This window comes from Lepus europaeus, chromosome 5, assembly GCF_033115175.1.
Source record: "Lepus europaeus isolate LE1 chromosome 5, mLepTim1.pri, whole genome shotgun sequence".
NCBI lineage: Eukaryota > Metazoa > Chordata > Mammalia > Lagomorpha > Leporidae > Lepus > Lepus europaeus.
The window spans coordinates 114,257,206-114,284,887 of record NC_084831.1 but is presented as its reverse complement, the minus strand read 5'-3'; the positions used below and the strand labels follow the sequence as shown (position 1 = coordinate 114,284,887).

Sequence of the window (27,682 nt, the reverse complement as noted above, 5' to 3'; positions counted from 1 at the left end):
GAATGCTACCAGTAACTATATAGATTAGCATTGTATAGATTAGTCAAGACATTAATTTCAACTAATTCTTTATCTGTTCCCTCACTCAAGATCAAGCTTATGGTGGCAAGTGGGTGCTAATGTTATATGTATCAGCTTGAATTTCATTCCCCCAATTTACTTTAATGAATGAAATGGCTTGAAAATGATAAACCTGGGGCTAGTGTTGTGCACAGCAGGTTAAGCTGCCTCACGTGACACACATCCCACGTGGGAGTGCCTGTGTGAGTCGTGGCTGCTCCGCCTCTGATTCGCCTCTGATCAGCTTCCCAGGGATGTGCCTGGGAAGGCAGTGGGTGATTGCTCAAGTGCTTGAATCTTTGCCAACTGTGTGAGGGAACTAGATGGGTTCCTGGCTCCTGGCGTCAGCCTGGCCCACCCCTGGCTGTGGAGGTCCTCTGAGGAGTGAACCAACAGGTGAAAGATCTCTTCTTTTCTCCCTCTGTCTCCGTCTCTATGTTTCTCTATCTCTCTCCCTCATTCCGCCTTCCAGCTACAAATAAATCTTTTAAAAATGATAAACTTTTATTAAATTTTGAGAATTTAATAAGTACTTAATACTGGAAAAATTTTTTTAATATTCTTCAATCAATCTGGGTTTCTTTTTAAACCCTAAAGTGTACCTAATCAGTGTTTCCCCAGCTTGCATATGCCCATGAAATACCAGAAACTTAGCTAAAATGTACATTCTGATTCATTAATCTGGGGTGGTGCCACAATTCTGCATTTCTAACAAGCCCCAGGGCATGTTGATGCTGCTGATCAGATAACTAGATTCATATAATGAAGTTTCAAATTATATGTATCACATAAAAAAGAATAAGGATACAACATAATGTAAAATGGGGCATATTTAACAAATGTTAGTTTAAATATTAAATTAAATAATAAACATCCTCTTACTTTAAATCTGCAAATTTTGTAACTCTTCCTCCCCCCACCAAAAACTAGAGGGAAAAAAGAATAGAACAACAAATGGATGCAAAAATACTTAACAGTTGGGGCCGATGCCATGGCGCACTAGGTTAATCCTCCGCCGCATCCCATATGGGTGCCGGGTTCTAGTCCCAGTTGCTCCTCTTCCAGTCCAGCTCTCTGCTCTGGTCTGAGAAAGCAGTGGAGGATGGCCCAGGTGCTTGGGCCCCTGCACCCGCATGAGAGACCAGGAAGAGGCACCTGGCTCCTGGCTTCAGATTGGCGCAGCTCTGGCCATAGCAGCCATTTAGGGAGTGAACCAACAGACGGAATATCTTTCTCTCTTTCTCTCTCTCTCTCTCTGTCTATAACTCTACCTGTCAAATAAATTTAAAAACACACACAGACACACACACACTTAACAGAGCAATAGTTCTACGTTTTGGCTGCATTTTGAAGAATCAGCTGGAGAATTTTAACAAATATGTCATCAATCTATATCCATGAGTTTATGATTTTATTGGCCTGAGGCTCCAATAAGTTAGCTCTCTGCTTGGGTGTTTTCTAATGCATAACCCATGTGGAGGACCTTCGCCCCATAGCCTCTACCCTAGATTTCCCAGGTCAGAAATGAGGATGACAGTGCAGTCTTAAAGCAAAGTCAATATCAGTGTATTGAGCAAAGGCTTTTGGACCTCAGATTATGTCAGATAAAGTAGAGACATAAATACACAAAAGAACTTCCCAACACTGCCCTCAGGTGTTTGGCAGTCCAGCTAGGGATGGATCAGAAAGGGCTTTGTAACTTAGTGGGATAAACTCTGGCGCTGTAAGTGCTCCCGTGCTGTGTCGAACCTCCTACACATTCTCAAACCTGTCTACACACTGGACAAGGAGCAGTTGACACAGGGTCTGATGGGTGAAGCCCGGGCACTGGTATTTTTTAAAGCCTCCAGATGATTCTAGGGTGCAGACAAGGTTGTGGGTAACAGTTCAAATCGAGCATCTGTGCATGAGATTCTGAGAGTCTGGCAAGGGAACAGAAGACCCACTGAAGGGGAGTCATTTTCCTCTTTTCTTCTGTCCTTACCAATGCCTTTAATTCCTTTAGCTCCAGTTACTCCCACCCCCATTCCCTGCTCCCCCTTTTCTTACATGAACTTCACTCATATGTGTGAGCCTTGTGTCTACACAGAAAATGCAATCCTGGTGCAAAGTTTGTAGAGGACAGATTTATTCATTGGTGGCAGGAAATTGTTCCAGACCCAAAGCTGAGCCAGTGCTACTCTGCTCCCTCTCTCTTTATAAAGCTGGGGGTTAATGCTGTGGCATAGCGGGTTAATGCCCTGGACTGAAGCGCCAGCATCCCATGGGCGCCGATTTGAGACCCGGCTGCTCCACTTCCAATCCAGCTCTCTGCTATGGCCTGGGAAAGCAGGGGAAGATGGCCCAAGTCCTTGGGCCCCTGCACCCACGTGGGAGACCTAGAAGTTCCAGGCTCCTGGCTTCGGATCCGCACAGCTCCAGCCATTGTGGCCAATTGGGGAGTGAACTATCAGATGGAAGACCTCTCTCTCTCTCTCTCTCTGCCTCTCCTCTCTCTGTGTAATTCTGACTTTCAAATAAATAAATAAAATCTTTAAAAAAAAAAAACCCTACCTGGGATCCAGTCAGGTGGTTGTGGGCACTTGAAGACTTTTGTTGACACAAGATAATATTTTGTTGTGCCAGCAACTGGAAAAAGGAGTACAAATAACTGAGTAATGTCATAGAGTTAAGAGCTGTAATTAATTTCACTCAATGACCCCAACAAACCTGATGTGGAGAATGTGAGAACTCCTTACACTAAACAGTGAACCTTTGGAAGACAGGGACAGGTGTGTATTCTTCAGGAACTAACATGGTCTTTTATTACAGAGGAACTTTAAAAACACCTGTTCAATGAATGAAATAAAATTTACAAGAATGTGCCTCTTCTCCCCCAACTCTAGATGCATCTTAATTCCAAAATGTCTCTGCTGTTTCTTAATTTGTTTTTAGAAATGTGCTTATGTTTATTTATTTTGAAAGACACAGCTATATATATATAGAGAGAGAGACTGAAAGAGATAGAGAGGAATCTTCTGTCTGCTGGTTCACTCCCCAAATAGCTGTAACAACCGGGAGCTGAGCCAGGCTTAAGCCAGGAACCAGAAACTCCATCTGGGTCTCCCACGTGGGTGGCAGGGGCCCAGGCTCAGGCACATTAGCAGGGAGCTGGATCAGAAGCGGAGCAGCTGGGGCTTGAACTGGCACTTCAGAATGGAATGCTGGTGTTGCAGTAGTGGCTTAACTCCCTGGGCTACCATGTTGGCTGCTAAGTCCATATTTAAAGGAACTGCCACTCCACTGGGCAGCTGTCCTGTAGAATCTCAGATGATTGCAATCAGATGACAGCTGAGACTGGACTCTGATGTGGCCTCTTCGTTCATATGTTTGGAGCTTCAGCTGGGGTAGCTAGGATTTCTGGAGACCACTGCACATCTCTCACTGACACTGTCTTCATGTGGCTAGGTTGGGCTGCCTCGCAGCGTGGTTGTCTCAGGGTAGCTAGAATTCTTCCAGGGCTGCTGGCTTTCACTACAGTGAGGGTTCTAAGACTCCCAACCAGACACTGCCAGGCTACTTATGACTTAACCTTGGAAGTCATTTTGTGTCATTTCAAAAGCAAGTCTTGAAGACAACTCAGATTCAATGGGAAGGAGCTGTATAAGGGCAGAAATCCTGGAAGATGTGCAAGGGTGTGTGCCTGTATTTTGTTTTAATCGGCTTTCCTTCCAGCAAACTTTTTCCAATGTTTATTGAGTATCCATAAGTCATGAAGTTCATTCTCAAGTTCCTGTAAGCGCGGCTTCTTCACTGCAGGAAAGTCCTGACGAAGGAAGGGCCAGTATCTACAAATCCGTGATCATCAACACCTCCAAGGAGATGATGTGCTTCAGTGACTACCCCATCCCGGACCACTTTCCTAACTTCATGCACAACTCCCAGGTCCTGGAGTACTTCAGGATGTATGCCAAAGAATTTGGTCTTCTGAAGTATATTCAGTTTAAGGTAGGGAGTCTTGTGGGTATCTACGTTTGAAGTTGTCAAGTCAATGAATGACGTGGCTTTATGTAATAGTGCTTCCATCTGGGAATTGACTTGATACGCACACATATTTGTTCTATCCAGGCAGAGATGCCCCTCTGGCCTCTCAGGATCTGAAAAAATATTCACAGGAAGGCCTGTCTTTCACGTGGCTGCAGATACAGGAAGCCATCTGCCCGCGTGTCTTCGCTGCCTTCATCTCACACTGTAGTGTTTGATTGCAAGGAAACAGATTCGGGGAAATGTTTCCCCAGTGGGGGAACAGGACTGACAGGTGTGGGAACTTTAAAACCTCCTGGTCCCACAGTTTGTTCACTACTGCTTAACCTTTTTGTACTTTGTGAAGTACTTTCCAACACGTTATAGCCATGCAATCACCACAGCAACCTGGTGAAGTAACTACTGGGAAGTCATTGATAAAGTGAAGACATGAACTCTGATGTAGAGGGAACAACACTGAACTGGAGAACCGAAGTCTGAATTCTGGTCTCTGGTTTACCATTCACTATGGACAAGCAAATCAGACAAGCACATTCTTTAGCTTCAGTTGGTCTTAGTTTCCTTGTTTGTAAAATAAGATTGTACTAGATCGCTTTGACGGTCCCTTCCTGCTCTAAAATCTTCCATGAGTTTTCTGTGATTTCTAATCATGACCATAAATGAACAGATATTTCTGACAGCTGGAAAAGAGCCCAGATCTTTAGCCTTCTGATAATCCTGGTAACCATGCCTTTAACAACAATAATAAAATGATAACATCAGTGACAACTTCCAGAATAAGTCATTTACAACCCAGTGGTGCGCCTCCTCATTGGCTTAAACAACTTATGGAAAAACTCTGTTTCCATACTAAGCAGTGCAGATAACAAAGACAAAAATATCAGCACTGCAGCTTAGATAAAGAGAAAAATGTTTATTATAAATATAATTAATAAACACCAGAGAGTGACAGGGTAATGAATGCTACAGAGATCCATCCATTGGAGCTCAGAAGAGGGATACCTAATGCATGAGGGCTCTTAGTTGGAGCCTTAACTGCTAGGCTAAATGTCTACCCCTAATTACTTTTTTAAAAAAAGCTTAAAATTATACCACTGCCTATTCTACCTCATAGGTCTTTCTTTATGGTTACTTGTAAAATGGGCATTTATAGACACTTAGGAGAGATTTATTTATACAAAATGAGAGCCACTGAGATGTTTTTGTGCTCTACCGGGAAAGGGAATCCTATGTCTCATCCACTTACTTCAGGCTAACCAGTGAGAGCTGGACTTTCATTAAGACATCAGGAACCTTAGGGTGTCTGGGGGTTGGAGGAGGAATGGGCATTGAGTACATGAAGTGTCCTGGAGGCTGGCGCTTTACTCCGGTGCTGTCGTGTGCTGGGGCGTGGACTCAGAGCCCTAGGAATCTGCACTTTTCTAGAAGCAGAGCAGAGTGTATTAGCATGCCAACGCTATTGTATTGAGTTGGCTGTGTAGATGTTTTCTCACTCTGACCACAGCCCAACACACAACAGTTCTTATCTGGGGAGTATGAAAATCAGATATCCCTGCGGGGAGTTGAGCTGCTGATATTGGCCCTCTGTGTAACATTTGCACAGAGACTCATGTCAGGGAAGATGTCCAGGTTGTAGCTGTGGTTCCAGTCCCCTGGGGCTCTCACTTTTCTTTCCAGACCACTGTGTGCAGTGTGAAGAAGCGGCCTGATTTCTCCACATCGGGCCAATGGGAGGTGCTGACTGAGTGCGAAGGGAAAAAGGAGAGTGCTGTCTTCGATGGGGTCCTGGTTTGCACCGGCCATCACACCAGTGCTCACCTGCCACTGGAAAGCTTCCCTGGTAAGTAGCCTACCAGGAAGGAAGACCATTGAACCATGCCTGCGACCTGACCCCCCCAAAATGGGAGGGTTTTGGTCTCTGATCCCAGCATTGGCATAAAATAAGGCTTACCCTGATTCTGCATGTTCTCCTGAAACATGTTTGGGTAACTTGTGTGGTTGCCATGGGGATGGGAGAAAGAGATAATGGTCATTTGGGAGGTTAGAGGAAATTAGAAGTCTTATCTGTTTAGTTTCACCATAACTTCAGTTTTTCTAAGGATGAAAGAAAGCATGTAGAGTTCTTGATCACTGCTAGAATGAATGAAGGGTTTTTCAGCAATGAAACAAACAAAAATACTGAGTTTCTAAGGAAGAAATGAAAGCTTGGAATTTAATTTCAGTCTCTGGTTTGGATTTTCATTTTTGAAAAAAAAAATTAAGTGTACTCCACGTGTACTCTAGATGGAGAAACTTGTCTGTCAAGGGCCGATTGGATATTTATAACATCACTCACTGGGCCAAACAAAATTACCAGCTTAAAAATTAGCCTGCTGGAGATTTATTGAGTTTCAAGTGCTACCTACAGCTGCCTTGGCAGGGCCAGACTGAATACTTTCCTGGACCTTATATGGCCTGTGGGCTGGACATTCCCCACCCCTGCTTTAGAGCTTGTAACACCATATAAATTCTAACTGCAGTGGGCATAGGTATTGAGGGAAAGAAAAGACAAATGAGAATGGAGGTTTTCTGTGGCATTCTAGATTTGTGAGACTGCAAATCCACAATACAAACAGATCCTGAGTGAAGCAAACTAATAATGACAAGGAAACCACAAGGTTCTACGCTAAGGCTATTAGAGAAGAAAATGGACAGAGATACTCAGGCAAGAGAGCAGCTAAGTATAGGGAGAATATGGGCTTGAACTTGTAACTCTGCATAAAACCCAAGTGATTTGACAGCTGATATCCAGTGCAGGAACCATCACCAGATAACTTTTTTCCCTTCTCTTGCAGGGATTGAGAAGTTCAAAGGGCAGTACTTGCACAGTCGAGACTATAAGAACCCAGAGAAATTCACTGGAAAGAGAGTCATTGTCATTGGCATTGGGAATTCTGGAGGGGACCTGGCTGTGGAGATCAGCCACACAGCCAAGCAGGTTGGAATCAGTAAATTACCTCCTTCACTGCAGCTTCGCTCTCACCTAGGAAGTGGACCCAAGGAGAGCATGTGTGTCTGCACAGAGCCATCAGTGCCAGTGGCAAATGCAGGGCTTCGCTGAGGTTAGCAACACTGTGACTAATGCTAATAGAAGAGCCAAGATTACCAGTTAGAGCTCAGCGGTCAGTTGGCCTCACACTGAAAGGAACTCCTGGCCACAGACCCATCTTCTCAGAGTGTGCCTCTGGCTGCAAGGAAGACCAAATAGTTGCTGGGAGAGGTTGTTAGAATGCACCATTCAGAGTGGGTCTCAGGTTGTCAGAAACGCACCTGTGTTCCTTGAAAATTTCCCACTCAGAAGATGGGGGGTGAGCTTTCCTTTTCACTCCCCAGATTGGGTGGGGGGAGACAACCTTATTTTTGCAAAGACATGGTGGCAATCAGTATAAAGAGCATCTCCACTGTAGCACACATAAGCAGCTTGTCAGCCTTTGCATACAGTTAGGAAGCACAAAGTGACATTCACCCTAAAGCAATTTCTGTCTCATTAGGTTTTTGTATCATTGATTTTGAACTGAGAAAAAAGTGTTTCACTATAAATACCTGGAAAAATATATTACTACATTTTATTCCCCATGTCTTTATTGAGTTGTAATTTTATTGGCAAGAGGTAATTGCCTGGTATTTCTTCCACAAGTTAAAGCTTTGCTTCACAAATATGCTGGAAGCCATTTTTTTTAACTAGAAGCTTAATGCTCCAACTTTGTTAAGTGAACTTTAGCCAGTAAACTCTATTCCAATAATACTTTTTCCCTGTACTGTCCCCAGGTGTAACTACAAATGAGACTCCATATGTTACTCCATGAGTTCATTGAATACTTTTCAGGAAATTATTGCATTAAAAAAAAAGAATAGGTAGGCTCCCTTGCAGGAGCCTTCTTTAATATTCTTGGCTTATCAAATGATCAGCTCTGAGGGGGCGTAGGGCTTCCCTGCCCTGGGTGATTGGAGACTGCCAAAGAAGAAAGCAGGTGGGCAGAGCCCAGGCAGCTGTGTGGGTGAGAGAGCCTGGGAGAGTGCATAACAAACCTGCCTGCACAGCAGGGCATTGTCAGTGGCTGCATTCTAGCTTTTTTTTTTTTTTTTTTTTTTTAAATTTTTGACAGGCAGAGTGGACAGTGAGAGAGAGAGACAGAGAGAAAGGTCTTCCTTTTGCCGTTGGTTCACCCTCCAATGGCCGCCGCACCGCGCTGATCCGATGGCAGGAGCCAGGTGCTTCCTCCTGGTCTCCCATGATATGCAGGGCCCAAGCACTTGGGCCATCCTCCACTGCACTCCCTGGCCACAGCAGAGAGCTGGCCTGGAAGAGGGGCAACCGGGATAGAATCCGGCGCCCCGACCGGGACTAGAACCCGGTGTGCCGGCGCCGCTAGGCGGAGGATTAGACTATTGAGCCGCAGCGCCGGCCTTCGCATTCTAGCTTTCTAACTACACCTAGAAATTCAGTTCATCGAGGAGGTTTCAGTGTAATTCTTATGACATAATGCTTGTGTGAAGAGAAAATATCTCCCTTTTAAAGATCAAGTTCATCTAACGTTATTCTGATTAAACACTTTCCCTTACTGTTTTTCTTAAAATAAGAACTAAAAAGTATGAATAGCCATTAAGCATTTATGAAGTCCTTATACCATACCTTTCACAAAATCAGGAATTCACCCCCACAACAGCCTTGTGGCGTGTGCATTATTGTTACCATTTTATAAGTAGAGAATGTTTTAATTAAGTCTGTGAGCATTTACATTATTCATCACAAGTTAAATAACCTGAACACAAAACTGTAGGGTTCCCTAACCACACATATTCTGTGAACTGTGAACATGAAAGTACTTAATTATGCCGGCATTTCAGGTTACCGCTGGGGAGCATACATGGGTAACGGACTGGAGCCTCCCTTTAAAGGCAGGTCATCTTTTCACATGAGCACTTGGACAAAAGACCATGGGGCAATGTACTCAATATCTGACAAGGCTGGAGATCATTCCAGACAGCTGTGTATTGTAGAAGAAGTAATACTTTTGCAAGGTAATTGCAAACATGGACTTTGTCCAGTAGAGGACACAGAAAGACCAACTTCCTGTTGTCCTACTAGCAATCTTAATTTTTTTCCACTAAGAATTAATGAAACATTTCTTAAGCATTGGATTGGAAACAGCTCTGCCAACTTGGTAGCCATATATTTTATCTCAAACAAGTTGTTCATCCTCTCTATGCCTCTCACCTATAAAATGGTGATAACAGTACTTCCTTCAAGAGGTTGTTGTATTGACTAAGAATATAAATGACTCAGCACAGTGACTGACGGGTCACACATCTCAATAAATGGAAGTGATGATGTGCTGGGGAAGTTAGACCTTCCACCCTGGACAAAACACATTTGAAGAGACAGAAACTAACAGTGTAGAAAGTTTATATGTATATGTATCCATTTATATGTATATTGGATCCATATAATTTATGAATAACAGGATTTTGTGTTAATAATTCAATCAATGGCAATGGCAAAAATAATGAGGGTTTTTGGATTACATGATCTCCAGTTGCTTTCAGCTTTACCATGCCATGATTTTCAGTGAGTCGCACAAGTGGTAAGTGCTAAAGAAATTCAGGGAGCAGAAAGCTGTCAGCCTGAATGGTCAGTGGTGTCTTCGTGCAGGAGGTAGCTTTGATCTGGATCATGAAAGTGAGTAGGCTTTGGGGGATGGAGAGGAGAAAGGGCTTTCAGGAAGGCATAATGGCATGAACCTAATGGCAGCAGTGGATCCTAGCAAAACATACTCTTGGACAGGGAATCCACTGACTTAATTGTAAGCTTAGTGTTTGGGAAGGAAAATGTCAGGAAACTAAAGACTACGCAGGGACTAAAAGGCCAGACTACTGAGTGAACACAATCTTGAAGAAAACAGGGGTGCTTTTGGAGGTTTATTTATAAGCCAGAGTGACAAAAGCAATCAATTTTTACTGTGCCCCAGGTCTTCCTCAGCACCAGGAGAGGGGCTTGGATCATGAATCGTGTCGGCGACCATGGATATCCTATTGATATACTGCTGTCTTCTCGACTTAGTCAATTTTTGAAGAAGATTTGTGGTGAAACAATAGCAAATTCATTTTTGGAAAGAAAGATGAACCAAAGGTTTGACCATGAAATGTTTGGCCTGAAGCCTAAACACAGGTATGTTCCCAGGATGCAGGTCGTGTGGTAATGGCCAAGAATAGAATAAGGACTGTTTTTGCAGGCCATTCATTATCAGAACCTCTTCGTTAGTAAAACCCATAGAGTCTGAAATTGTACCAGGATCTGAAACCTGAAGATCACTTTGCCCCCAAGAAGTCTAAAGGCTGCTAGTCTGTATGTTTCTGTCTGACTGCCCTTGGCATTCATCATTGTCTCATTCTCTCAGGTATCAGGTATTTTTGTATAATATTCAACCACAAGGCAGCACATCATTCATTAATTCATTCCTCCAATAAGCACTGCATATTTGTTATAGCCAGACATTATAATGGGCATGAAAATACAGAGAGAAAAGATATAATACTAATACAAATAATAAAAACAACTTGCTGTGTTGGGAGGACTTAAGACACAGTGCTAAATGATCTATATGCAGTATCTCATTTAATGCTCACCACAGCCATATTGGTTGATACTTTTTTATTTTTATTTTATTTTATTTTTTGACAGGCAGAATGGACAGAGAGAGAGACAAAGAGAAAGGTCTTCCTTTTCCATTGGTTCACCCCACAACGGCCGCTGTGGCCAGCGCGCTGCGGCCGGCACACCGCACTGATCCGAAGCCAGGAACCAAGTGCTTTTTCCTGGTCTCCCATGCAGGTGCAGGGCCCAAGCACTTGGGCCATCCTCCACTGCACTCCCAGGCCACAGCAGAGAACTGGACTGGAAGAGGAGCAAGTGGGACAGAATCCGGCACCCCAACCGGGACTAGAACCTGGTGTGCTGGCACCGCAGGTGGAGGATTAGCCTACTGAGCCGCGGTGCCGGCCGGTTGATACTATTTTTAGTTTCAGTCTAAAGCTATAAAAAGTGAGACTTAGAAAAACAAAGTAATTTGCACAAGGTCAACACAGCAATAAGTGGAAGACTTGAGAAATGATCTTATCTTAAATACTCCAATGAGAAGGAAAATAATAAAAAATGATAAAGACATAGAATGTTATGAGAGTATGCAGGATGGAGTCCTCACACAGCCAGGAAAGTAGGTGGTGAAAACATTTCTAGAGGCTGATATTAAATGCTTTTCCCTGTCCGATTTTGTAATTTTGAACATGTTCATATCTACAGAAAAGTCCACAAAAGTACCACAGTGAGAACCCATATACCCTGTACCTGGATTCACTTTGCTCTGCTTGCTTTCTCTCTCTGCGCCTCTCTGAGGACAGACAGATCTACACATACACAGTTACACACATATACATATAAGTACACTTTTTCTCTGAACCACTTGCCAGTGCATCCCAATCATTAAACACTTTACCCTAAATACTAAGAAAAAGTGCTTTCTTCTGCATGTCCATACTACAGTTGTGACTCTTGGGAAATTTAACATGGATAAAATACATTATCGAATATATTGGCGTATTCAAATCTCCTAGTTGTCTAAATAATATTCTTTATAGGTTTTTTTTTTAAATTCGGATACTGTCACTTATCAATCACACCATTGTATTTAGTTATCATGTCTCTTTCATCCCTCTTTATCTGAAATACTTCTCTATTCTTTTTATATGAACTTTTTTCTTATTTCTAAGAATCCAATATATTTTCCAAGGCATGGTTTTGAAGAAAGTCTTTAAATTTGGACTTGCACAGTAGTTTTCCCTTTATTATATTAAGGTTAAATATTTTTGCACATATAGTCCATAAGTGATATGATGTATCTTCTTGGTGAGTCACATTGGGAGCCACTTGATATCAGTGTATCCTATATTAATAATGCTAGATTTGATCATTGGGATAAGGTGGTATCTAATTACTGGGTTATTCCATTATGAAGATATTATCCCTTTGAAATGCACAGTAAGTGGGGTGATAATTGGAGACTGTTTCCCAACAACCTTTCCCCCAATTACTTTAGCATACATGTCTTTGCTGGCTGCAAAATAAAGGCTTTATGGAATAATAGGAGACAACCAAGAAAATAGGGCAGGGAAGTACCATTTTAAGGGCAAAGTCTTGGAATAATATTAATAATAATAAAAAGTACATTACACTAATAATAATAAGTACATTACACTAAGTTGCACTTAGCCTGGTATAGCTAAACTAATGGCAAAGGTAAAGAGTGACTGAATACATCTCTAGTTTCACTGGGCATAAAAAACTTTGCATGCTCTGCTAAACAAAAAGTTTGGAATAAAGAGAGCTGAAAACCATTCAAAGGTTTAAATGAGTGAGTGACATAATGACAATTATATTTTAGAATGACCATTCCAAAAATGGTGTGAAAGGGAGATGTGACAGCTATCAGTCCAGGTAAGAGAGGGAGTAGATAAAAATTACTTTGGGCATATTAAGGGGACAAAGGGTTTGCCCCAAACGGTAGAGTTAGAAACATACCAGGGGATTTCAATTCAATCCCATTAAGGTGGCATGTACCAATGCCATCTCACTAGTCCAAGTGATCAATTTCGGTTCACAGTTGATCATAATGATAGGACTAAGAGTCAAAGGGATCACATAAACAAGACTAGTGTCTGAAAATACTAACCTACAGAATAAAAAAGGGAGAGAATGATCCAACATGGGAAGTGGGATACACAGCAGACTCATAGAATGGCAGATGTCCTAAACAGCACTCTGGCCTCAGAATCAGCCCTTAAGGCATGTGGATATGGCTGAAAAGCCCATGAGAGTATTTCAGGCATGGAAAGCCAAGACTCTCTGGCAAAACAAACAAACAAACAAACAAACACCTAAATGAAAGATCTCCACGAGTGAGATCCCAGTGGAAAGAACAGGTCATCAAAGAAGGAGGTATCTTTCTCTGAAGGGAGGAGAGAACTTCCACTTTGACTATAACCTTGTCTAAATATGATCAGAGTCAGCGAACTCAAAAGGCTTCCATAGCCTTGGCAACTCATGACAAGATCCTAGGGTGATTACTGATGCCATAAACAAGAGTGTCAATTTGTTAAGTCAACAACAGGAGTCACTGTGCACTTACTCCTCATATAGGATCTCTGTCCTTAATGTGCTGTACATTGTGAATTAATGCTCTAACTAGTACTCAAACGGTATGTTTCACTTTGTGTTTCTATGTGGGTGCAAACTGTTGAAATCTTTACTTAATATATACTAAACTGATCTTCTGTATATAAAGAGAATTGAAAATGAATCTTGATGTGAATGGAAGGGGAGAGGGAGTGGAAAAGGGGAGGGTTGTGGGTGGGAGTGAAGTTATGGGGGGGCATTGTAATCCATAAGCTGTACTTTGGAAATTTATATTCATTAAATAAAAGTTTTTTAAAAAGGGGGACAAAGGGAAAAGGCTTGATAATTAGATATGGCTTGGACAGCTAGGTAGATGGTGGTTCTGTTAGTAAAAAGGAGGTGGTGTAGAGAGAAAGACAAAATCATGAGTCTGGAATGAAGAATGCAATCTAACTAAAGGTTACAGCCGAAGCATAACTGCACACACAAAGCAATGACAGCTATTCAAACATGTAGTACTGCTGAAGCCAGGCCAGCTGTGTCTGCAGACGATGCACTGAGGATTCCCAGAGCCAATTATTCAGGAGTCACGGAATAAGACTCCCTTTTAAAAAAAGCAAGATACTGGGAGCCTAACTATTTATTTATTTGCACCCTTATCTTATACTATGCATGATATGCTACTTAACAGGACCAAAGTGTCTCAAGGGAGTTCATACAAAAGTTTTTATAAAGATTCTAAAACCCTATGTGTGTAACACTGGGCAAGTCACCTAACTTCCCAAGCCTCAAGCTCCTTATCTGTAAAACCTGAAATAATGACAACTGCCCACCTCTTCCATAGCATTATATAAAGGTCAAATAAGTTAATGCATGGAAAAGCAATTTATAAACTGCAAATCGCTATGCACATGTAATTTGTTGCATTTTGGAAAGTGATGATTCAGGTCTAGCAGTTGGGCCTTTGAAACTGGAAATGAGACTAAACAGAGTGTTGACAGTGTAGTTCCATCAGGCTTCTTGATACATGGATAGAAACCACTGGCCTGTGATCTCCTATCACAGAAGCTAACTGTTACTTGAGAAGCCATCCAGGTACTCCTCAAATAAGACGCTCCTCCCTTCACTTCTCCAGCACCCTTCCTTTCAGTGCCAGCCAGAGTCCAATTTCTGTTCTGAGATCCTGTTCTGGGCCAAGCTGGTGTGTATTAGACCTTTTTTAGAATTTTATGTATAGGCCGGCGCCGTGGCTTAACAGGCTAATCCTCTGCCTTGCGGCGCCGGCACACCGGGTTCTAGTCCCGGTCGGGGCGCCGGATTCTGTCCCGGTTGCCCCTCTTCCAGGCCAGCTCTCTGCTGTGGCCCCGGAGTGCAGTGAAGGATGGCCCGAGTCCTTGGGCCCTGCACCCCATGGGAAACCAGGAGAAGCACCTGGCTCCTGGCTTTGGATCAGCGAGATGCGCCGGCCGCAGCAGCCATTGGAGGGTGAACCAACGGCAAAAAGGAAGACCTTCCTCTCTGTCTCTCTCTCTCTCACTATCCACTCTGCCTGTCAAAAAAAAAAAAAAAAAAGAATTTTATGTATAAACTGAGGGGGCGACCATCGGCATATTATTTAACCACCTCCATAAAAGCAGAATTTTGCCTACATGGTAATGATCTCTCTCTCTCTCTCTCTCTCTCTCTCTCTCTCTCTCTCTCCTCACAGAGCTTTGAGTCAACATCCAACAGTAAATGATGACCTGCCAAATCGTATCATTTCTGGCTCTGTCAAGATCAAAGGAAATGTGAAGGAATTCACAGAAACAGCTGCCATCTTTGAGGATGGCTCCAGGGAGGATGACATTGATGCTGTTATTTTTGCCACAGGCTATAGCTTTTCCTTTCCTTTTCTTGAAGACTCTGTCAAAGTGGTGAAAAACAAGGTATCTCTGTATAAAAAGGTCTTCCCCCCTAACCTGGAAAGGCCAACTCTTGCAATCATAGGCTTGATCCAGCCCCTGGGAGCCATTATGCCCATTTCAGAGCTCCAAGCACGATGGGCCACCCTAGTGTTTAAAGGTAAGTGACTGTGCAAATTGACTGTATAATAATAGGTAGTATGTTTAATTCTGTGTATGTACGTGCGTTAAGACAATATATAAGATTATAACAGTGCCTGGCACAAAGTTAGAACTATACAATTCACTTTTGAGTATATAACTATATTGATTAATCAGGATCACCTCACACATTGTTCCAAACTAGGCATGCTTTGACCTCAAATGATGCTTATTTAGTAAGACTGGAGTAGGGGAAGCATAAGATCATTGAGCAAGATATTCCCCAGGTGATCCCAGTGTGCATTCTAGGTTGGAATCCACTCATGAAGATTTTATACTACTAGCATATATTTGTTTTCATTTTTGATAAAGTCAAATGTAGAAACGGCATGAGTTGATTTCAGCCAGATAGGAGACTAGTTTAGAATGTAGACTAGCAAACTCTCAGATCTTATTTCCTCTTATTTCTCCTTTCAGTTTTGGCTGGGAGTACTTACAAAAGAAACCACAGGGGTTGGGGACAGAATGCTCACTATGAGTCAGCAGAATGACATGGCTTCCAACAAGCTTAGTTAAATGTAGATCATTTTAATAAGGATCGTGTCCTGAAACATTACAAGCCTTGAAATTGGTCAGACCACATATGAAGACCTATTTTAAAAGTGAAATCTCTGGAGTGCATTTAATAAGGAGAGTGATAAGAATGCATCAAAAGATTTGCAAACATATCTGAAGTATAGCTCAAGGAGCTGGAGGGGTTTAAACTGGAGAAATAGGTTCAGGAGGAACATAAGAGTTCCCTTCAGACGCCAGAACAGATGATGCACGGAAGAATTCCATTTACTGGGCTAGCTCCAAACAGTTGAACAAGACCCCGGAGTGAGATCTTAAGGGTAGCACGATATCAGCTTAACATTTAAAAACCTTTTTCCTGAAAGCCAGTGCCATTTCAAGACAGAATGGGCTGCTCCTGCAATGGTGAGGAAGCTAAGCAGAATCCCAAATTTCAATCATTTCTCATTTCCTTCTAGTCCTATCCAGTATATCATGTACTACTTGAGAGCACTGGACAAACAATCAAATGCAATACAATACAATCAAATACAAGTAACTCATTAGGTTGACTTAGTTCTGGTCATATTAAATGGGCCTTTAATTGGTTCAATTAAGTAAGGGGAGAGAGGTTCATTAAAACAAGCCAATGCACAAAAGAACCATCGAAAGAAATAGGAAAAATGAGTATTTGGAAGTCTATAAAATGCCTATAGGGTAAGGGAGTCTTGGGAAAAATGCACAAAAATCCCAGCTCCATATGCTAGCAGAAGCCTAATGCTAATTCCTCCAACTTTCTTCCAATACCTAGAAGGAAAAAAAATCTTCAAAAGATTCTCTTGAACTTTACCAACTCTTGCCAGGAGCCCTGAGTTTTTATTCTGTCCGTGACCCACCTGTTTACCTACCAAATGCTTGCCTTTCCCATCCCTGATTTCTGCCTTCACTGTGCCAGTTTTTAAACCCTTAGCATCAGCTGGTTTCTCCTACTGTTTCATGCCTGCCCAGCCCACCTGTCCTCCCTAGCCTGTCCTTATCCTACCAAGCCCCATTTTCCTTCTTTCTTTGTTCTCTGGAATTATGGTTCTCTCATCAAGAAGATATTCCACCCTTTTCTAGCACATTGAATGCACTTCCTTGCCGTGACCAAAACTGTTTCTTCTCTCTTCGCCTCTCTTGCAGTTTTCACTGGTGCCCTACTTTCTTTCCGTGACTTCCCTTGGCAGTCTTAGCAAGTTATGCTCGTCTGTGGTTCACAAGATGGCGTTATAGTGGCATTCAAGGTCCTTCACCCCCAGACACAGCCAGCTCTTTTCAGGCCCATGATTCTCTAGTCTTTACTCCCACCCTGCAATCATCTGGATGCACTGGATGACTTAGCCAGTAGGTACCATGGACCCTGTGCCTTTACTTCTGCTGTTCTCTCCTTGGTCTGCCCTTTGTTTGCTTCTGATTCAAGCATAACAAGCCCAGGTATATTCCCCACTCCCTTAGTAGTACATTGAAACCCGTTCAGATACAAGGATCATGTTTATTTGCCTTTGTGTTCTAAGCCTAAACCAGTGCCAAGCACGTAGAGTCATCTAACAAACATCAGTTTAAACAAATGCCAATTAGCCTTAGGGTCAATGAAGTTGTACATTCTGTAACTGAAACTTCTTTTTTTGAGGATCTCAGCTGATGAACTATCTTGGCCAATTCCAGTCTTATGAAAATGCAGCCCTCTCTCTCTTCTCTTGTAATGTCATCTTTATGCCAGAATGTTCTGGGGCAGGTCAGGATTTACAGAAAATCAGCTAGCATTTACTGACCTCTCACTATGTAGCAGGCCCTCTGTAGGTAATGGAGGTGGGAAATACAATCCTTAGGTTGATGGAACTCAACGTCAAGTGAAGCAGACAGACAGGTAAAGAGTGTTGCTGTACTCACTCATTCTGTACCCTCAATAGCAGCGTGTTCCAATAGCAATGGACTGTCAGGGGAGCTGTGGAAATATGTACTCAATTCTCAGCCACAACATGTAGTTTAATAAGGAACAAGGAAATCCTGACCATAAGAGGAAGGGAAGTCATTAATGTTTATGTGAAGTTAGAGTAAAATGACAGAACAAATGGAGTTCTGGGAACCACAAGCAGTTCAGAATGCTGAAAAATAAAGTATTATAACAAGTAAGGAGGCCGGCACCGCGGCTCACTAGGCTAATCCTCCGCCTTGCGACGCCAGCACACCGGGTTCTAGTCCCGGTCGGGGCACCAGATTCTGTCCCGGTTGCCCCTCTTCCAGGCCAGCTCTCTGCTGTGGCCAGGGAGTGCAGTGGAGGATGGCCCAAGTGCTTGGGTCCTGCACCCCATGGGAGACCAGGATAAGCACCTGGCTCCTGCCATTGGATCAGCGCGGTGCGCCGGCCACAGCGCGCCAACCGCAGCGGCCATTGGAGGGTGAACCAACGGCAAAAGGAAGACCTTTCTCTCTATCTCTCTCTCTCACTGTCCACTCTGCCTGTCAAAAAAAAAAAAAAAAAAAAAAACAAGTAAGGAAAAGGAAGCTAGAGATAATCATAAAGGAGATATCAAGAGAAATCTTTGAGGGGCTGACGTTGTGGTGCAGTGGGTTAACCTGCTGCATGAGATGCCAGCATCCCCTATCACAGTGCTGGTTTGAGTCCCGGCTGATCCACTCTGGTTTAGCTCCATGCTGATGTGCCTGGGAAAGCAGTGGAAGATGGCCCAAGTGCTTGGGCCATGCCACCCCCATGGAAGACCTGGGTGGAGTTTCAAGCTCCCGGCTTTGGCCCAAATTTTGTGGCCATTTGGGAGAGTAAACCATCTGATGAAAGATCTCTCTCTCTCTCTCTCTCTCTCCCTCTCCCCCTTTCTCCATCACTTTACCTTTCAAATAAATACATGGGTCTTTACAAGCAAAAAGAAAGTTTTTGAGGAACATGCAAGAAGTTTGCACTTCATATAGGCCGTGGAGAACCACTGACAGATTTTAACTGGAAAACAGATGTGTGATTTAGAAGATACATTAGAGGGGAGTGAAATGGGAAGTTGGCCAGTAAGAACCTGTGGTCAGAGTCCAAGGAAGACCTAATGAAGGCTTAAACCAAGGTAACAGGGAAAGATAGTCTCCACTGAAATTTCATAGGCAAATTTGAAAGGACTTGGTGATAGAATGCATATTGGGGATGGCAGAGAAAAGAATCTGCTCAGGGGCTGTGGCCATTAATTTAAATTGGGGATTCAATATAGGGCGCAAGACACAAAGGATGGAGATAACATGGGAGAGACTGTATGTGTCCAACAAGGAAATACTATAAGAACAGATGAACGAATTAGGAGAACTGCATTACATGACACTGTATACGTATCTAGCTTTAAAAAAAAAAAAGACAAATTGGCTGTCTCCCACAGCTAATAAGTAGACTTCCTCCTCCATGATATTTCTAACTAATAGAAGTAAAATTTATGGTTGTACTATGAGATTTGGAATTTGGAACTCAACTCTCAAAATATGTGGGTTTCTTTATTTTTTGAGCATTCAAAAAGATCTGTCATTAATCTCAAATGAAGCATTTCAATGTTTCCTCATTGAAATAATAATTCCTGGGCCTGCGCAGTGGCTCACTTGGTTAATCCTCTGCCTGCGATGCCGGCATCCTATATGGGCTCTGGGTTCTAGTCCCGGTTGCTCCTCTTCCAGTCCAGCTCTCTGCTGTGGCCCGGGAGGGCAGTGGAGGATGGCCCAGGTGCTTGGGCCCTGCAACTGCATGGGAGACCAGGAGGAAGCACCTGGCTCCTGGCTTCAGATCGGCACAGCTCCAGCCATTGCGGCCATTTAGGGAGTGAACCAATAGAGGGAAGACCTTTCTCTCTGTCTCTTTCTCTCTCTCTCTCACTGTCTATAACTCTACCTGTCAAATAAAAAAAAATAATTCCCATGGATTAAATGAGAAGACACATGAAGAAACACAGCAGGCTATCTCTGAGTACTGGATTTCAAGTCTTATATTTTAAGAGTGCCACAACCAGGATAGTGGCTAGAGTGGGCCCAGAAAAGGGCAACCAAGATGGCAGAGAGTATGAAACTCCTTGTATGGGGAACTGGAGCTATTTAGCCTGATAATGAGAGATTTGAAGGAGTTATGACAGTTGTCTTGACATGCTTCAAGGGCTACCATGTGTTAAAATTAACACCGTGGCTCCAGAAGGCAGATGTACGTCCAGTGAGGCAAGTTTCATAGATGCAGATTTTCACGTCAATAAAAAATAATGTTCCATTAAGCAGCCAGATATTTCATCTCCTCAGAAGGTAATGAGATCCCCAATACCAAAGACATTTAAGGGGGAATGACATAATCACTTGATTAATGTGTGATAAGAAGGCTTGTATTAGGCAAGATATATTCCCATCCTGAAACCCGACATTCTAGAATGTTCTGGAGTTACACCTTATGACCTGATGGAGTAGTTTTCTAAATGACATATTTCCTGAACATCTGGGCATATATCTAATTATGTAAATTTTTAAAAAAGATCTACTTTGTTTATTTGAAAGGCAGAGATACAAAGAAAGGGAGTGAGAGGGGTTCACTCCCCAATTGACCACAATAGCCACAGCTAGACCAAGCCCATGCCAGGAGCCAGGAGCTTCCTCCAGGTCTCCCACGTTGGTACAGGAGCCCAGGCAATTGGGCCATCCTCCATTGCTTTCTCAGGCACATTAGCAGGGAGCTGGATCGGAAGTGGAGGACTAGAACTGGTGTTCTATGGGATGCTTGTGCTGCAGGCAGCAGCTCAACCCACTGTGCCACAATGCTGGCTCCTAATTATGTAAGCTTACAGTTGTTTATATTGACCTCAATACCAGTTTCCTTTTGGCTAGCCATGTCCTTGGCATTAAATTCCTACTACTGGAATTGTGTATTTGGTGCTTAAGTTTATCTGTCAAGACTGGGTATTAAGAGTTGCCCTTGGCCTTGCCCCTGTCTTAGCAAATAAAAATGTTTGGAAGGTAAAGCCTATTTCCCAAAGAGCTTTAGGCATACAATGTGATTACTGGCTTGCTTTTACTTCCTACTCTCTCTGTGGTATAGAGCCTCTTTGTTATCAAGAGTACAGGTATACAAAAATAAATAATAAAAAAGAACACAGGTTGGCCGGCGCGAACAGGCTAATGTGGCTCAACAGGCTAATCCTCCGCCTTGCGGTGCCAGCACACCGGGTTCTAATCCTGGTCAGGGTGCCGGATTCTATCCCGGTTGCCCCTCTTCCAGGCCAGCTCTCTGCTATGGCCCGGGAAGGCAGTGGAGGATGGCCCAAGTGCTTGGGCCCTGCACCCCATGGGAGACCAGGATAAGCACCTGGCTCCTGTCTTCGGATCAGCGCGGTGCGCTGGCCATGGCAGCCATTGGAGGGTAAACCAACAGCAAAAAGGAAGACCTTTCTCTGTTTCTCTCTCTCACTGTCCACTCTGCCTGTCAAAAATAAAAAAAAAAAATTAAAAAAAAAAAAAAAGAATACAGGTGTAGATGTCTTTCTGCACTCCCCTGACCTTTGCACCTCACTTTCCATATCTCCTTAAGGCCGTTTATCATTTCATCATGTCCATATTACATTTCCCAGATTGTTAGCAAGGAGGCAGGTTTTAGCTGGAAGGGAGAGCAGGAGAGAAATATCTGCCAAAGACAAGCTAGAATACAGTAAGTTACAGATGATAACATCATTACACTGCGGTGGTCAGAGGGTAAGTGATAAATGAATTGCAATCTCCTTGGGTACAGAAAATGACGTGGTGTTTCTTTGAATTCTCTAAAGTATAGTAATTGCTAATAAGAATCCTTGTTTCTGCTGAGGAAATTTTACACTTATGATTTTAATTTTTTTCTCTTTAGGGCTAAAGACTTTACCCTCACAAAGTGAAATGATGACAGAAATATCTCAGGTTCAAGAGAAAATGGCAAAAAGGTAAGAAATTCTCCTTGAATATTTTTCATCTCCCTGGTTACCTTTCCTCTGTATTTCTTTTTTAAAAATTTTTATGTATGGGGCTGGAGTTGTGGTGTAGTGGATGAAACCACTGCTTATGAAGCTAGCATCCCATAAGGGTGCTAGTTCATGTCCAGGCTACTCCACTTCTGATCTAGCTTCCTGCTCATGGCCTGGGAAAAGCATGGAAGATGGCCCAGATGTTTGAGTCCCTGCCACTCATGTGGGAGACCTGGATGTAGCTCCTGGCTCCTAGCTTCAGCATGGCCTAGCCCCAGCTGCTGCAGCCGTCTGGGGAGTGGGTCAGTGCAAGGAAGATCTCTCTCTCTTCTTGCTTTTCCCTCTCTCTCTGTAACTATTTCAAATAAATAAAACTTTTTAAAAATATATTTATTTTTATTTTATTTGAAAAGCAGACACACACACACACAGAGGTAAAGAAACAAAGAGAAAGATTTTGTTCTTTCCTCAAATGCCCACAACAGCCAGGGCTGGTCCAGGCCTAAGTCACCAGCCTGGAACTCTTGTGGGTGGCAGGGAAATAAGTATTTGAGCTGCCTTCCAGGTTGCACATTAGCAAGAAGCTAGATCAGAAGAGGAGGAGCTGGGAACTTGACCCAGGCACTTTGATATGGGATATGTATGTTCCAAGCGATGTCTTAACCACCGAGCAAAATGCTCAACCTTCATTTCTTTTTTTTTTTTTAATAGAAAGCTTTTATTTAATAAATATAACTTCCATAAGTACAACTTTGGGATTAATGGTCCTTCCCCCATACTCGCCCTCCCACCCCCAAACCATCCCACCTCCTACTCCTTCTCTCATTCCATTCTTCATTAAGATTCATTTTTATTTTTTTGACAGGCAGAGTTAGTGAGAAAGAGACAGAGAAAGGTCTTCCTTCCATTGGTTTACTCCCCAAATGGCCGCTACAGCCGGCGCTGCACCAATCTGAAGCCAGGAGCCAGGTGCTTCCTCCTGGTCTCCCATGCAGGTGCAGGGCCCAAGCACTTGGGCCATCTTCCACTGCCTTACTGGGCCACAGCAGAGAGCTGGACTGGAAGAGGAGCAACCAGGACAGAACCAGCACCCCAACTGGGACTAGAACCTGTGGTGCTGGCGCCGCAGGCGGAGGATTAGCCTAGTGAGCCATAGCACTGGCTAAGATTCATTATCTTTATGTACAGAAGATCAACTCTATACTAAGTAAAGATTTTAACAGTTTGCACTCACACAGACACACAAAATATAAAGTACTGTTTGAAGACTAGTTTTACTGTTAATTCTCATAGTACATCACATTAAGGGCAGAGGTCCTACATGAGAAGCAAGTGCACAGTGACTCCTGTTACTCTTATTTATGATGTCAGTGATCACCCGAGGCTCTTGTCATGAGCTGCTAAGGCTATGGAAGCCTCTTTTTTTTTATTTTTAGATTTTTGTTTATTTATTTGACAGGTAGAGTTACAGAGAGAGAGAGAGTTAGAGAAAGGTCTTCCCTCCATTGGTTCACTCCCCAAATGGCCACAACAGAGCTACGCCAATCCAAAGCCAGGAGCCAGGTGCTTCTTCCTGGTCTCCCATGCAGGTGCAGGGGCCGAAGCACCTGGGCCATCCTCCACTGCACTCCCGGGCCACAGCAGAGAGCTGGACTGAAAGAGGAGCAACCAAGACTAGAACAGGCGGCCATATGGGATGCCAGTGCCGCGGGCAGAGGATTAACCTAGTGTGCCACTGCGCCAGCCCCTGGAAGCCTCTTGAGTCCACAAACTCTTGATATTATTTAGACAAGGCCATATTCAAAGTGGAAGTTCTCTCCTCCCTTCAGAAAGGTACCTCCTTCTTTGATGGCTCCTTCTTTCCACTGGGATCTCACTCACAGAGATCTTTCATGCAGGTCATTTTTTGCCACAGTGTCTTGGCTTTCCATGCCTGAAATGCTCTCATGGGCTTTTCAGCCAGATCTGAATGCCTTAAAGGCTTATTCTGAGGCCAAAGTGCTGTTTAGGGCATCTGCCATTCTATGAGTCTGCTCTGTGTCCTGCTTCCCATGTTGGATCGTTCTCTCCTTTTTAATTCTATCAATTATTAATAGCAGACACTTGGTCTTTCAACCTTCATTTCTTAAAAAGAGTAATACTGTACTATATTTAACTTCCTTGTGTTGGTTTAAGGATTTAGATTATATTTTTGATAGGAAAGGGAATAATAGTTTGTGAAAATAGATTGGAATAGCACTGATGGTTTAAATATGGATAACAAAGGAGAGAACACTTTTTTAAAAATGTTAAAAACGTGGTTAGGGCCTAAAAGAGAAGTTGAGTAGGCAACATGGAGAGAATATCAGGATATTGTTTTTGTAGGATTATTTGAAAGGGTTAATGGAGCTACCTAAGGAAGGGCCAGTGGCAGTGAATTAAAGAAGCAGGCATGGCTGAGTCACAAGTCTGTAGGTCGCTTCACCACTATGCACCCTCAGGTGCACGTGAAGTGGGAAGGCAGTAACATCAACCAGATGCTTAGTGCTTCACTTTTTCATAATTTAGCAACCTGAATTTCAAAACTTGAGAGTAGTCACAGGGTGGTTTTCTTTGGATAAAGTGGATGTTGATCATTCCAGGCCCAGAGAGATAGGGCACCCTTATCCGGGAGGACGAGGAGGAGAAATAAGTTTTTATTTCACTTGGTATCCTTTCTAGGTATTCCTATTTTCACAGCCAAACTTCTGCATTAACATTTCTACATTCTGTGCTCTAAAGGGTCACCATGTGCTCCCTCCTAAACCCCTGCGCCGTAACTTCCATCCTCACTCCTGGAACTGCTTTCTGGAAGGTCACCCATGACCAGCTTCACTTTCCTTCCCGTCACTACTGAGTACTGAGCTTGACCCTTTTAAGCATCTCTTCCTTCTTGTAGTGCTTTACCTCCTTTCTTTTCTGGCACTGATCTATCCTACTTCAACTTTCTTCTTTCCTTTGACTTTTTCTTTTTTTTTTTTTCCTTTTTTTTTCTTGCCCAACTACTTTCTGACTGTGAGCAATAAGAATTTCATGTAACTTTTATTGAGGGTCAACTGTGTACACATATTAAGAGTTTTGTATGCATGGAGCTCATCTCATCCTCATAACAAACCCACAAGGCAGGAACTGGTGAACCTCTTTTGTGAAGCCTGCTTGAATTCTACAGCCCACAGCCTACTATTATGGGATACATGCATGACTCCACGCTCCTGAGTCAACATTACCTCCACAAGGAGGGAAAGTTCTCATTCCTTCCTATATCTTCCTCTGTATTCTAAACTCTAGTCCACTTCCATAAATTTCCACTTGACCATCTGTCGCTTCCTTTGGAATTCTATCTCCCCAGTTCTACTTCATGTTTATTTTCTGTATGTGGTTTTGGATTCCTCAATCATTTGACTCGACTTTTCTCTTACTTCCTTTCTATCTCACTGTCCTTTCTTTTCATTATAGAAAGTAAAAGCAAAGCCTCCCATTAGCTCTCCAAATCCCACTCCTTCCACAAAGATATAGGAATTCTCCCAGGAAGAAATGGGGGGAAAGAAGAACTCTTAACCATATTTTTGGCCTGGAAAGTCTTTTTAACTCTTCCAGTCTGCACGCTGTGTAATCACTGCATCTGGCTCCATTCAGAGGGTGCTTCCTGTTGTGGGACGAGTCATCCTTCCTAGTCTTTTCAGGATTCCAGATTAACGTTGGCCCTGGCAAGTCCCATTGTGTGCATCCTGTCACCAATGCCCTCATAAAATAGTTGAGAACTTTCATGGTGAGTTCTCTTCCTCATATCAGTCCTCTACATCAAGATCTATTAGCCCTGTCTTTCTATGTCCATTCTTATTTTCTACAAGCTGCCTTCTTTACCGCACATGGTGGCCACAGATATGCTGTGCCCATTTCGGCTTTATTCTTTCATTCTGCTGCTCCCTGTTCTCATCTCCATCTATTACAAACTTGAAGCACCTAACTCCTACAGCTTGTTCGAACTGCTCCTTGTCTACACATCTTTTAAGTAGTCTAAAAACCCCATGATTGCCAGCGCCGCGGCTCAATAGGCTAATCCTCCACCTGTGGCACCGGCACGCCGGCTTCTAGTCCCGGTCGGGGCGCTGGATTCTGTCCCGGTTGCCCCTCTTCCAGGCCAGCTCTCTGCTGTGGCCTGGGAAGGCAGTGGAGGATGGCCCAAGTCCTTGGGCCCCGCACCCCATGGAAGACCAGGAGAAGCACCTGGCTCCTGGCTTCGGATCAGCACGGTGCGCCGGCCGCAGCAGCCATTGGAGGGTGAACCAATGGAAAAAGGAAGACCTTTCTCTCTGTCTCTCTCTCTCACTGTCCACTCTGTCAAAAAATAAAAAATAAAAAAAAAAAAAACATGATTTACCAAGTCTCATATTCTTCTCTGCTTCATGTACATGTCTCATCTCCTCTAGCAAATTATAAGATCCTTAAGGACACTGGCAAGTGTCTTGTCATCATTCTCTGCTTACCACAGCTCCTAGCCCAGTACTGAGCCGATAGCAAGCACTCAGAAAGTATGAATGATTGAATGATTGAATTGTTAACACGATTTGGTTTCGATCCTTTCTACTTCAGGTATGTGGAGAGCCAACGCCATACCATTCAGGGAGACTACATAGAAACCATGGAAGAAATTGCTGATTTGGTGGGGGTCAGGCCAAATTTGCTGTCTCTGGCTTTCACCGACCCCAAGTTGGCATTACAATTACTTTTGGGACCCTGTACTCCAGTCCATTACCGTCTCCAGGGCCGTGGAAAGTGGGAGGGAGCTCGAAAAACCATCCTTACCGTAGAAGATCGGATCAGGAAGCCTCTGATGACGAGAGTCACGGAAAGCAGTAACTCTGTGACCTCGATGATGACAATGGGCAAGTTTATGCTAGCTATTGCTTTCTTAGCCATAATTGTGGTTTATTTTTAGCTGTCCCTTTGTCATTGCCTCTGCTTTCATTGGGAAGCGTAACTTAGAGAGAAATACCTTCCGAATTTTACAAGAGGAAGTGACCCTCTTTCAAACTGCCCCATTTCTCTCTTCATTTTCCTACAATGAAATCCAGGCTTTTCATTTGCACTAATCATCTCCTTGCCTCTCATGACCCTTCACTTTTTCTCTCCAGAGCAGCTCGTGTACTCTCTTAGTCATCTTTGTATGTCCCTAGCAGAGTGGTTGACATTTGGCAGGTGTTTAACCAATGTTTGGTGTTGTGGCTCAACGTCTGTTTCTGTATGGGAAATGACTGACTCTGTGTAACTCTTCTTTGGATGCAATTTGGTTTTCCATTATTTTTGTCTTTAATATTATAACAAATGTATGTTTCCTGAGAAATAAGATTAATAATGACCTTAATAATTGTAGACAAATACATACTTAAGATACTTTGTTCTGTGTGCCATTTACTAACACACCGTTTTACTCCTTTGCCCAAAGCAACATGTCTATATCTCAGTAAGGAAACTACCTTCAACTTTCTAGGTTCACAAGCCATTCTAATAATGCAGCATCTGCAGATGGTTTGAACTTGGTTGAGAAATTTGAGATTTGTTTTAAATAATGTCTGTCTTTTCTGATCTCTTAGTTCCCATATGAGGAGCCAACAAGACTATCTTGGGACACACGAGAAGTAGCTGCTGTTGTAGCATGGTCTACAAATGTGATTTTATTTGTCTCCCCCAGCTCCAACTTCCTCCCCTCCTTCCCCATGGCATCCAGGTAACAGCATCAGACGAGGTCACTCATGCGTGGAATCAGATTTGCTATTAACCGAATGTGGAAG

At 43.2% G+C, this 27,682-nt stretch overlaps 1 protein-coding gene across 1 annotated transcript in view; it reads left to right on the top strand.

Moving 5' to 3' along the window:
• The window catches only part of FMO5 (flavin containing dimethylaniline monoxygenase 5), a 31,156-nt gene extending 3,871 nt beyond the window's left edge, over positions 1-27,285 (top strand). Inside the window, exons 3-9 of the mRNA XM_062192097.1 lie at positions 3,859-4,047; positions 5,761-5,923; positions 6,918-7,060; positions 10,092-10,291; positions 15,000-15,352; positions 21,779-21,851; positions 26,484-27,285. Of these exons, the coding sequence (XP_062048081.1) occupies positions 3,859-4,047; positions 5,761-5,923; positions 6,918-7,060; positions 10,092-10,291; positions 15,000-15,352; positions 21,779-21,851; positions 26,484-26,829 (1,467 nt within the window). The 3' untranslated portion in view covers positions 26,830-27,285. The remainder of the gene's footprint in view (positions 1-3,858; positions 4,048-5,760; positions 5,924-6,917; positions 7,061-10,091; positions 10,292-14,999; positions 15,353-21,778; positions 21,852-26,483) is intronic.
• The last annotated feature ends 397 nt before the right edge of the window (positions 27,286-27,682 follow it).